The following is a 12,754-nucleotide window of genomic DNA, read 5'->3' on the forward strand; positions in this document are numbered from 1 at the left end:
CCATTTTGTACGTATATCCGCAGTCCTCTTCTTATTTTATAAGATACAAAAAAAAAAAATGCAAAAATCATCCAAACAAAAAAAAAAAATGAAAAAGAAACTCTAATAATGTTGTTCTTTTCTTTATGTATAAAACGAGGATTCCAATAGAATCCTATGTGTACCGTGACTTCCATTAAACTAAGAAGGAATATTAATAATTGTTATAAAAAGGAATCCAAAAGAATAGAAAACTATTTCCTCTCAATCTTTCCCTTACAAGATTTTGTCTTTTCTTTTTTCCATTTTCATTTTGGAGTATGTAAGCAATTGAACCAAAGGGGACGATAGAATCCTAGAAGCAATAATGGCCTGCCCAATGCCACAGCTGAATTCCACTCCAAAATAAGAGAAAATGAATTGTTTTTTGTTTGGCCAGCCAGATAATTGACATTAGTGAAAAGAAAAGTTTTGTTTGGTATTTCATTTTATTTTGTTGAAGAAAAGTTTCAAGTTCCAATTTTTCATTATAGACATCAAAAAAATTATCTTATACATGAAAAGCATTGTTTAATGTTTATTAAATGAAAAGCATTGTTTAATATTTATATTAAAAAATATAGTAATTTTCTTATTGTTTAATGAAAGATATGTTTACTTAAAAATAAATATAAAAAAATTACAATTAATAGGATAGCCAAGTTGGAAGGGGCATAGAATTGCTCTCTATCTTTTTTCTTTTTTTTTTGAGTTAGGAGAGGGGGAATAGAACTTGGATATATTGTGGGTAATTCTAATTCTACAATCCTTTTAACTGAGTTACCTAACAACTGCATTTCTATAAAAAAACAATTATAAAAAAGTGATAATTAAAAACTTAGTTAGTAATATACAAAAAAAAAAAAAAAAGGCTTCGAACACGCAAAGTTGCTTGTTTTTTTTTATTTGAAATATTGTTGCTTGTATTAGACACGCAACAAACACTTGTTGAGAGTCTAATATAGTAAAAAATAATATATGAAAGATTAAAATTCATGTGGTCAACTACATTTGAGTGGAACAAAGACAAGGATAAATAAAAGTGACAATGATTAATGCTATAGATCTATATATTTTTTATTTTCATGTAGGAAATCTTCTTGTCCTAAAAATTTTTATATGATATTTGTGCTCAATATCAAAAAAGTGTCACAAAATTATATTTCTGCCTTTTTATTCCTGCTTAATAAGCATTTTTCTTCTAGTGACAGTTGCCAAAGAAAATTCTTGTACGGTGGAAACATAGAAATGTTATTGTTTTTCGACAACGAGAATCAAACCCAATACAGATAGTTGCTTGCTTTCTTTGCCATATGGATTCAATATAAAATTGTCAATGGCAAAAACCAAAACGGAAGTCCTTAAAATATAGTTTTAATAGTTATTTTGTCCATTTAACTATGATTCGTTTTGTCTCACAAATAAAAGATTTTGTTAATTAAAAACTAATTCTTGAATAAGATTTCTTAATCATGTGTATGGTACTTAGTACTACGATGTCATGTAGACATCGTATTGTTATTTTGAAAAAGTGCAACTTTTACTTAAAATATACACACATGTTTAATATTTTATTGGATGTCGCACCATACCTGTAACACGACCGCCCTATCGAAGAATTTTTCGTTAATTAAATTATTAAACTTTTAAAAATAAGTAATTGTGGGCCAATTTCATAGAATTTTGCCTTAAAGATCGCGTGAGGGCAAAATTGACAATTTATGCCTAAAAACTTATATGGGTCATGTAATTTGAAATTACCAAAATTTGTCCCTTATTAGAATCTAGGGCAAGATAAAGAAAAAAAAATTAGCCCAATTAGGAGCGAATTGAGATAGATCTACAAAACCTATATAAGGCTTTGGGGGTAAATTGTCTTTTTTGCCCTCACTCTCGAAGGGCAAATGACATCTTCTCTTAAAAAATTAGCATATATTATCTTATTTCAAAAATTTTGATAGTCCTTTTTTTTTTTTTTTGAGAAAAAAGTTTGATAATCTAGTTAACCCAATTTTTAATTTGAAATTTAATAAGCCAGTCATAAGGGAGCAAAATGACTAGTCACCTATAATGTATCCTCGGAAAATCAAATGGTCTCTCTCTCCCACCTACTGAGTTAGTGAGTTGTGTGCTGTGTGCTGTATACTTCTATAGATCTATCCAACATTCCAACCCCATATTCGTTCGCAATGGTCTTTAAAGATTAAAGAATATGATTCTCTTTTGTCTGACAAAGCATTAGATAAGTTTTCTCCGTCCACTTCAGCGCCACATTCCAAACCTCTTACTTTGAACCATTCGATATCATTACAAAACCAAAACCCCAAATTTAAAATGAATAGTAAGATTAAAGACCCATCAAAGTCTTTGTCTTTGGTCCTCCTTCTCACCCATAATAATTTTCCCGGAAAATCCTCCACACAACTCTTAACGCGGAATCCCCACGTCCCTCTCTTTTTTATTCCAAAATCGTTAACCCGCAAACCCCACGTCTTCTCTTTCTTTGTTTCCCAAAAAAAACAGAGTCAGAGACTCAGAGACTCATAGACTCAGAACCAAAGCGTGTACGTATCTTGGCAGTAACTGAAAATCGGAGACAGACCCAGTTCAGAAATGATGTTGGAGATGTGCCGAAAGCCATTGGAGAGATGCTTTGGAGGAGGAGGAGATGGTGGGGACGAGCTGCTTTGGCACATGGACCTCAAGCCCCACTCTTCTGGGGACTATTCCATTGCAGTGGTGCAAGCCAATTCGGCTCTTGAGGACCAGGGACAGGTGTTCACCTCTCCTTCCGCCACGTATATCGGGGTCTACGACGGCCATGGCGGCCCTGAAGCTTCTCGCTTCATCACCAACCGCCTCTTCCCCTTCCTTCACAGTAAGTAGTACACCCTCTACAAAAACCCCCCCTGCTGTTTTTTTGTTCATATTTTTGTTTGTTTTTCAACAATTACTTTTCAATTATTAGTTTAGATCATACAAATTTGCTTAGCTCAAGTAGTTAGCCAATTTTAAAGAAATTCAGAGCAGCATAGAAGGTGTTATTGTTGTTTATATAATGTTGTTTTCCTTTAACTCACTTTTTTCTCAGCCACCAATCAGATGGATATGTTTCCTTTAGATTATTGTAATAAAGTTCACAATTTTATCAAAAATAAAAACAAAGATTTTATTTTTATTATTTTTAAGTTGGTTTACTATTCTTCAGAGTTTTCGATTGAACAAGGTGGGCTATCAGAGGATGTGATAAGGAAGGCATTTGGTGCAACTGAGGAGGAGTTCCTGGAATTGGTTAAGCAATCATGGCCCCGACGGCCGCATATTGCTTCAGTAGGTTCGTGTTGCCTTGTTGGCGCCATTGCGAATGGTGTTTTATATGTGGCTAATCTCGGGGACTCGAGGGCGGTTCTTGGCCGGAGAGCATTGGAGGGGCAGGCAAATGGTGTGGTGGTGGCAGAGCGATTGTCTACAGATCACAATGTTGGAGTGGAGGAAGTGAGGAAGGAGGTTAAGGATCTCCACCCTGATGATTCACACATTGTGGTGTATACGCGTGGAGTTTGGCGGATTAAGGGCATTATTCAGGTACTAAATGAGGCTTCTTTTACTTTCCTTAATCATCTCTGTCATGGATATTGTTGTATTGATCGGTTATGTTGATTACAGTTTAATCTTTGATGCATTTTATTTTTTGTCTACCCTTGTTATGATGGTTTTTCTGATGTTAGTAATGATGCTTTTTAGACTGCTTAACTAGAAATTTACATTGTTTTTAGGGGGAGTTCAAAAGATTTTAATTTCAAAACCTGAATGTGTGGTTTGCTTTCAGTGATGAATTGGAATCTCAGGGGATTTGTCCTGACTGCACATAAAAGATGTTTGTGAAACTGTGATATAGGCATAATGGAAAGGAGTGGATTATACTTTGAAGTTTCCAATTTTATTCGTCATATGAAGAGGAGATTCCCTTGATATATTGTTTCTCCTGCAGTAATACCATGCTTAATCTCCTCATGTCTTCCATTCCTGCCATCTTACAGCATACTGTTCCTAAGCCTGAACCTCATCCTACGTGCTTTGTTTGAAGTAAGCTCTTCAAAGAATAGATCTGTACAAGTTACAACCATTCTTTCCTGAAGTGTAAGAAGGAAAAGTCCACATTTTGATGTGGATATGGTATTCTCCCTTTGTTGATTGATATCCTTCTATCTTCACAAGTTCTGCCCCTTTGGCCACTTTCTAGGAAGCTAATAATTTAAGTATTTTAAGCAAAGGGGGATGGTTCATGGAATGCACATGAAAACCCAAAAAGTATGTGTTGTGAGTCTTGTGACCCGTCAAAATCATTCTTGAGCTGATTTGTTGCATGTGATCCTTTTTCAAGTCCACTCTCATAAGCAACTGAGAGCTGTAGCAAGTTCCATGCCCATTATGAAACACACATAAAGCCTACAATATTACATACTCCAGTAGTCCAGTGCCATTATGATAAAAAATTTAGTTGTGTGGTAGTCAGCTTTTTATATCCTAGATACCTTGTAAAAGTGAACGTATTATTCTCGAGAGTTGTTTGCTTTATCTCTTGTTGGTATTTTCCCCTGCCTATTCTCTGATGAAATTTCCCCTTTTTAGGTCTCAAGATCAATTGGAGATGTCTACTTGAAGAAACCCGAGTATAACCGAGATCCTCTCTTCCATCACTTCGGTATACCTGTTCCCTTAAAGAGGCCTGTAATGACAGCAGAACCCTCAATTTTAGTTAGAAAGTTGGAGCCACAGGACATGTTTCTGATATTTGCATCAGACGGTCTCTGGGAGCATTTGAGTGATGAAGCAGCTGTTAAAATCGTCTCAAAAAATTCAAGAGTTGTAAGGCCCTATCAAAATTTATTTCTGAGGTGGTGTTCTGTTTCTATAAGTTACAAGATATTAACAGTTGCTTAAATTTAATCACAGGGAATAGCAAAGCGATTGGTGAGAGCTGCGATTCAGGAGGCTGCAAGAAAAAGAGAATTGAGATATGAGGACATAAGACGAATTGAAAAGGGGGTAAGGCGCCATTTCCACGATGATATCACTGTAATCGTGATATATCTGGATCATTCACAAGTTCCCCAAAATGATAGTGTCAAGGATAACACTCTCTTTAACTGCACTAGTGTCCCAGTTGATATCTTCTCTACTAATGAAGTTGAACTAGATGGCTCACTTCATACCATTCCCTGAGAAAATCGGTTGCTCCAGAATATGCACTATCTTGTAAAAAAAAACAAAACAAAACAAAAAAAGAGAGAATTTATACATAGGTGCATCCAGATAGAGGGAAGGTTGGAGTTTCCTTGTAATTTTACAGGAAGGGTTGTTGCACATGGTTTTGCCAAATGAAGATGCTGCTGACTTCTCAGCCTTGATCTTTGACCTCATTTTCAGCTCTCCCTCGTCGGTGTATAATTTTGTTCTGATTTCCACATGTTGTGTATATAGGGAGATATATACAAGAGTAAATTTATCTTGAACTGAAAATCCCATTCTTGTTAAACTGGATGAGACACAACTGCTTTCATTTTGTACTCAATCTTCTGTTTTTTCCTCAACATCTTTTGCATGCAAATGAGCTTGAATATGTTGATCGAGGCAGGTTCCAAAATGGGCATTCGCAAAAAATTTCAAATTTACAGACTAAACCGACTTTCCTGGGTTTATCGAAGGAGTTTCAGTTTGGTTTGTAAATTTGCAAAATTTGTGAACATCTGCAACATTTGACACCTATGACTTAGCAACATAACTAGTTTACTACTAAATGTTTGATGAAGTAGGAACTAAAACTAAGAGCTTTAAGTAAACAACAGGAGCAGTGGTTGATAAATGCACACTAATCTTATATATCGTGCGGTTTCCTAATTTTTGTTACATACCAACATGGTTTATTCCTTGTCAACTACCACCTTAAGTGCCCGACATGATCGAGATCGAGAACATCCCAGATTCCCAGGTCAGATCACTAGCAGACAATAACTCTGTTGTCCGTACAGTGCCCAAAAATCCCCAATAAAAAGCCCCCTCAATATTGAAATTTGTGTCCCGTTAAATTGGTATCCACTCCACGTAGCTCTCCAACTACAATGCTCTATCTTATATGATTATATCTTGGTGGTGATTCTTGGCCAAAAAAAAAAAAATATCTTGGTGGTGATTTACTCAATTTACATTTATAAGTTATTACGTGGCAATTCATATTATGTACATCAGTACATGTGGGTCAATTTGAAACACAAATCATATAATAATTGCGTACGTTAATAATGGTGTTTTTTTTCTTAATAACGGTGATAAACAAGTTCAACTTAATCTGAAAATCTTTATACTCATTAACACACATCCACCAATTTACCATACATTATACTCTTCATACAAATTGCTTACAGATATCCTGTGAAGTCTGAACATAGTCAACTCAGATATTGCTACACTATATATTTTTCTGTATATAAATATACGTTATGTTAATCATACACAATAAATCCTTCACATCGCGCAAGTACTTATACATAGCCTACATATTTTTTGGGTTACATGGCAGGGTTAAAAGCCTAGAAACTAGAAGGAACCTAACTAGCCAAAGATCTGGCACTGCCTAGATCCAAAAGGTTTTGGTTAAGAGGGGAACAAGAGAAGGGGGAAGAGAGTCAAAAACATGAAGACTGAACTCAAGATCATGACTCAACTTAGCCATAAAATCAGCAGCATAATTGGCCTCTCGAAAAATATGGCTAATGGAACAAGCTCAATCCTTCTTGATGAGACTTTGACAACAAGAAATAAGGCTGAAAAGGGGGTGATTCACATCAACTGAGGTAGAGATCAATTGTACAACAAATTGGGAGTCACATTCCACCATGACTTGATGAAAGCCGGCATGCCAAGCAAGGGAAAGACCTCTAAACAGCCTCCATATATACGTAGCCTAATCATTCACAGTCAGTGGCATAGTAAAAAAAAACACTTTAACAAGGGGGCACTTGAGACTTCAAGCAATTTTTTTTTTTTTAAATTACAATTTAAGCTAGTTTTTATCTTGTAACAAAAGTTCTTAGTTCTGCACTTTCTTCTCTAGTCCTTTAAACTTTTTATATGAGGAAATAATGATTATATAAAAGAAAATGTGACCAAAATCTAGAGTAAGGTAGAGATATTTTTGAAATAAAAAGACGAATATATAGAAAGAAAAGAACAAAGAGGGAAATGATCTACTTTAATTTGAATGAATGAATAAAAAAAAACTAATATAAATTAAGGTGAGAAGATGCACGTGTCCCCCTGTGCTTGTTGGGGCTTGTCCAGGGGCATGCTGTCGTCAACTGCATGCATGGTTGCTCCACTCACATTGATGAATAGTGGGTACACAGTTCCAATCACATCACTCCATCTGTACTATATAATTAATCCCTCCTTCTAGAAAGTAGAAACAAACCTCAAATGTCTCCTTTTTTTCGCCACTAAACCTCAAATATCTCTTTGTTTTTTTTTTTTTGGCCACTAACCTCAAATATCTCAAAGTTCTCTTAACTTCTACGGTTCTACCAATTAATGTATAAATTGGTAGAACTCACTGCAATTATAATTTTGAACCCTTAATTGGTTTCATACCATCAACTTTATATGACTTCTGATTTTTTTTTTTCTTAAGAAACATAATATGATGTCATAGATATAAGTGGCTTGGTGCGTAGTAGAGATAGAGTTATACCTCTTTTTAAAAAGAATATATTGACACTCCTCTAAAGTATTAGCATATCCCCAGTTCTTCTGAGTTGTGAAACAAAGATGCAGTATACATAATGATTAATTTAGGTTTTTTTGTAGAATAATATATATAATAGTCTTTTTTAATGATTTATGAGAATGAAAGATTTTAATTTAGTGAATCTTCTAGTATTGAAAAAAAAAATATCACTAAACTAGCAGTTAATTTATAAATATATAATAATTACAAAATATTAAACATATATTTAAAATTGACTGCTTGTTATGTATAAAAAAGTTTCTTTTATGCAAAGAAGGAAATTTACTATAGAGTTGAACTATGAGCGCAAGTGTTGGGATAAATGCTTTTTACATACTAATTGACAAACATATTCTTTCTCAGTTTATCTCTCCCCGACACCCTGCTCCCTTTCTCTCGACCAGCACCAGGCCGGAACCTGCAGCCTCGACACCCTTCCATCCCTCCCCCTCCCCCTCCCCCCCTTTACTGTCATCTTCATCTTCAACTTCCCTCGATCCTACATTTTGTTTGTTGTGGTTTGGGTATTTGTTTGTTTGTTGTGGGTATTTTTTGTGGTTTAGGTATTTGTTTGTTGTGGTTTGGATTCTGAAAGATAGAGATGAGGAGTGAAAGAAAAGGAGGGGAAGAGTGAAAATTCTTTAATTTTGCAATTGGTTCCGAAGCTGGTCCTGATCTCATACCGAACCATATGGTATGGGTTTAACACGGTACCATTTTTTAAAATGGTCATCCTGTTCTGACCAAAAACTACGGTCTTGGGAACGGGTTAAGGTAAATCCCGAGTCCCGACCCATCTCATCTCGTGCCCACCCGTAATCAATTAATGTCCATGATTTTAGGGGATTGATTATAATTTGTATAATGACTTATTTATAAAAGCTCAGTTAGTTCAAAAAACGTATTTCACATTTATTTCCATAAACCTAAGTAGAAAACGTAAAATTAAAACACCTATAACTTATAAAGCTATAAATAAACAACCTATAATTCAAAAAATCTATAATTACAAACCAAAGTACAAACTATATTGCAAGATAAATCTAAGTAAAAACCCCATGATTAGAAACCTAATTAAAACATTTGCCTACAAACCTTGAATAAAAAAATCAAAAAATATTATTGTACCAAAAACATTACCTCAAATCCTCCTTTTTTTTTTTTTTTTGGTTGAGATTTAGGCAAATCACTCACTGATTTTTGGTTAATAGACATTTAAGGACTTGTGTTATTAAATGACATATGATGTATTGGCAAAAAAAAAATAAAACATAATGTAAATATTATATTTTCTAGTGACATATTATGGCTTATGTGACATGAGTTTAAGGAATTGTCCTTATATTATAATTAATAAAGCAATAGGATTGAACTCTAAGAAAAATATTTCGAAAACTCTTATATCTAAAATCTCATTTTCATAAAATCAAATACTCTTTTCCTACCCAAAATTGTCCACGCATGCCATCTACCATGGTTCATGCGCCAACAGAAACCATAGTGGTCTTCTCGTCATTTACCACATAAGAAAATGTGGATTCTATAACCTTTTTTTTTTTTTTTTTGGTAAAATGTGGATCTTATAACTTTAACGTAAACAAATAAGGCTTCAAAAGAGATGTTTGATACAGTTAAATAACATGTAGCAAAATTTGAAAGACGAGCATAATATTATACTGTGAATTATAGAGTTTTGAAAGTCATGGTGCAAAGTGAAAAATGATGGAAACTTAAAGGGTGCGAAGTATTATTAACCCATTTTATATATGTGTAAGTATTTAATTTTGAATTAATTACCCTAGGCTACCTTTAACTTATTGTTTTTACTTTCTAATGCACCAATTAATTTTATTTAACAACAAAGTAAGCTGCAGCTACCTGGCTTATTTTGAAATATAGTCAATTGCCATTTTTTTTTTCTCTCTCTCTCTCTCTCTCTCTCCCCCTTGCTACGTCTCTTTTCTCTTTCATCTTCATCATCATCATCATCATCTTCTTCTTCTTCTTCTTCTTCGCAGAGCAAGTACCTTCGGGACAAACACCACCACCACGAGCAGCACTGCTATCAATGGTCTTGAAAATCTCAGCGTCAACCAAGAAGCAATGGATCTGCTCCGATCTTAATTAAAGCCTTATGGATCTGCTCCGACCACTCTGGCATCTCTTGATTGGACATGATCACAGCTCGTGGTAGACTCCTACTTTGATTTCTTATCAGTAGAAGGTTCTTGAATTTTTTTTTAAACTCAGTTTATGAAACTGCAATTTCTGAAACGTTGCAAGTGAACTGAAATTACAGTTTATTGGAGTTGCAAACTTGCAGTTGCAATTATTAATTACAAGTAAAACTATAGTTTATTTGAGTTGCAGGCTTACAGTTGCAGTTACTAATTGCAAGTGAAATTGTAGTTTATTAGAGTTGCAGAAAGATGTTTAAAAGTGAAGATGAACAGTTATTTGTTTGGTAAGGTTGAAGAAAGAGATCGGTTTTGGGCTGTTTGTGTAGTTGGTTTGGTTGTGATGCATTGATATTGGTCTTTTACAAGGTGTCTTTTAAAATGAGGTGGAGTTTGGGGCCTTTGGGCAATTGGAAAGAAAAAAAAAGTTTGAGATTTCGTTTAGTTATTTTAAACCTTAAACTCTAATACATTTTTATGTAAAAAAATAATTAAAAGTATCCTAAAGGGCCTAAAACCTAATATCCTCAAGAATATAGAATATAGAGGGTTTAATGTACAAATTATAGAGTATAAAGAGTATTAGGGTATATAGAGTATTAGGGTTTAGATTTTAGTGTATCATTAAATTATACAGTATAAAGAATATACTAATTTTATTTATTCATTATATTAATTTTATTTAACAGTATTTGTTCCAGTGTGCATTATATTCACCTTATATCACATGAAACTCACTATATAATTTAGTTTATTTAATTTTTTTTTATCAATTTAGTAGATAATATGTTAAATAAACATATGGTAAAGTTTCATTAAAAGTTTCTGTATTTTGATAGTAATTTATGTCATTTATGTCAAATTTTTGTCAAAATTTTAAATTTTTTTGAAATTTCTATCGAATTTTTTCGAAATCCGAAATTTAATTCCTTACTATTAACTATTAACTCATTTTATATATTTACTTATTTTTCTAGAGATAAGTAATGGTACGGTGGTACCTATGGGAGCTTCGGTGCACGAGCAGCAGTTGATAAATGCTTTCCCACTGATCTTATCCCGAGGTCGATCTTTCTTATATGTGGTGGCAGATACGACTCGCCACTCGTCAACAAGCAACAAAAACACGGCTGACTAAAGAGAGAGCAAAAAAATGGGAATAGTAGAAGAAGCTCACAACGTCCGGGTTCACGGGTCGGGTCAGCAAGTCATAGTTCTTGCCCACGGGTTCGGCACCGATCAGTCAGTGTGGAAGCACCTGGTCCCACACCTCGTGGACGAGTACCGAGTCGTCCTGTACGACAACATGGGCGCCGGAACCACCAACCCGGAATACTTCGATTTCGAGCGCTACTCTACGCTCGAAGGCCATGCGTACGACCTACTCGCGATTCTCGAGGATTTGCATATCCAGTCATGCATCTTCGTCGGCCACTCCGTCTCCGGCATGGTCGGCGCCATCGCCTCCATCACTCGCCCCGATCTTTTCTCCAAGCTTGTCTTGATCGCCGCCTCGCCGAGGTAGTTGAAGTAGATCGAGTAGATCTATTTAATTATTCCAGATTCCAAGTCAATTACTATATCATCCTAATTCCTAAATCCTAACCCAAATGGTCATCGGTCGATAATTACCTTTTCATTAATTTATTGGCTTCACTCAATCATTTTTATTTTATTTAATTGTGGCTTTACGCAATTTGCCAATTACTTAATGGGAAGTTTCGAATATTTGTATTTTTTGTTTTCATTAAAATGTTTTTGTCATTTTTTTTAATAATTTTGGAAATATAAAACTAAGCTCGATTTTTTGTCGAGAAGTGATTGAGTGCTCGAACTCTGTCGAGCATAATGATTCTAAAATTTTAACTAATTTTAAAAGTTTTTTTAATTAATAATCTGATTCAAGTGACATTTAATATTAGGTATCAGAACGAGGTGGATTACTACGGAGGGTTCGAGCAGGAAGAACTGGAGCAGCTATTCGAGGCGATCCGGTCGAACTACAAGGCGTGGTGCTCGGGGTTCGCGCCCCTGGCGGTCGGCGGAGACATGGACTCGGTGGCGGTGCAGGAGTTTAGTCGGACCCTCTTCAACATGCGACCCGACATAGCGCTGAGCGTGGCCCAGAGCATATTCCAGATCGACATGCGCCAGATTCTGCCGCTCATCACAGCCCCCTGCCACATCTTGCAGAGCGTCAAGGACCTGGCGGTGCCGGTGGTGGTGTCCGAGTACCTCCACCAGCATCTCGGCGGCAAGTCCATTGTGGAGGTCATGCCGTCCGACGGTCACCTGCCGCAGCTCAGCTCGCCGGATATCGTCATTCCGGTGCTGCTCAGGCACATCCGTTTTGATATCGCCGTCTGAACTAAAATCTGATAATGTGGGGTTGTTTGTATTTAAGAGGGTTGTTTTTTAGGGGTTAATGTTGGGAACGCTAATTTTTTTTGTATGTGTTACTTGCTGTTGAGGTTGCCTCTGTTAGGTTGTGGATTGCGTGGGTTGTGCCATTGACCACCACATGGACAACGTCATGTGAAGGACTGAACGTTATTGCGCCACGTCGCGCTTTCCCTGTGTGCGTGCATGATGCATGAAGCATTTTCTAAAATTGATGGCTCTATAATTAAATACAATAATACTAATTGTCTCACTTTTTTTTTAATATTTGTATTATATTTTATATGTTATTATTTTATTAGATATAGTATTTATTTTTTTTTTTTTTAATATATGAATGTCATGTAAAGTAATATAAAATTATGATATAAAAATA

At 35.2% G+C, this 12,754-nt stretch overlaps 2 protein-coding genes across 2 annotated transcripts; both read left to right on the plus strand.

The window, feature by feature from the left end:
- Window positions 1-2,483: 2,483 nt before the first annotated feature.
- LOC147284350 (putative protein phosphatase 2C 63) lies at window positions 2,484-5,593 on the plus strand. The gene is made up of 4 exons (XM_086243599.1): window positions 2,484-2,896; window positions 3,227-3,603; window positions 4,651-4,887; window positions 4,975-5,593. The coding sequence occupies exons 1-4, from the start codon at window positions 2,632-2,634 to the stop codon at window positions 5,242-5,244; spliced, it is 1,149 nt and encodes a 382-aa protein (XP_086099725.1). The 5' UTR covers window positions 2,484-2,631; the 3' UTR covers window positions 5,245-5,593.
- Window positions 5,594-11,060: 5,467 nt separating this feature from the next.
- On the plus strand, window positions 11,061-12,643 carry KAI2 (alpha/beta-Hydrolases superfamily protein). The gene is made up of 2 exons (XM_086244380.1): window positions 11,061-11,499; window positions 11,901-12,643. The coding sequence occupies exons 1-2, from the start codon at window positions 11,132-11,134 to the stop codon at window positions 12,343-12,345; spliced, it is 813 nt and encodes a 270-aa protein (XP_086100506.1). The 5' UTR covers window positions 11,061-11,131; the 3' UTR covers window positions 12,346-12,643.
- Window positions 12,644-12,754: the final 111 nt, after the last annotated feature.

This window comes from Dryas octopetala, chromosome 5, assembly GCF_963921425.1.
Source record: "Dryas octopetala chromosome 5, drDryOcto1.1, whole genome shotgun sequence".
NCBI lineage: Eukaryota > Viridiplantae > Streptophyta > Magnoliopsida > Rosales > Rosaceae > Dryas > Dryas octopetala.

Bases quoted from the DNA above. Each gene is read 5' to 3' on its own strand.
- KAI2 (XM_086244380.1), top strand. From the start codon at position 11,132: ATGGGAATAGTAGAAGAAGCTCACAACGTCCGGGTTCACGGGTCGGGT. The intron at 11,500-11,900 runs GTAGTTGAAGTA...ATTTAATATTAG, and splicing joins TTGATCGCCGCCTCGCCGAG to GTATCAGAACGAGGTGGATT.
- LOC147284350 (XM_086243599.1), top strand. From the start codon at position 2,632: ATGATGTTGGAGATGTGCCGAAAGCCATTGGAGAGATGCTTTGGAGGA. The intron at 2,897-3,226 runs GTAAGTAGTACA...ACTATTCTTCAG, and splicing joins CCTCTTCCCCTTCCTTCACA to AGTTTTCGATTGAACAAGGT. The intron at 4,888-4,974 runs GTAAGGCCCTAT...ATTTAATCACAG, and splicing joins TCTCAAAAAATTCAAGAGTT to GGAATAGCAAAGCGATTGGT.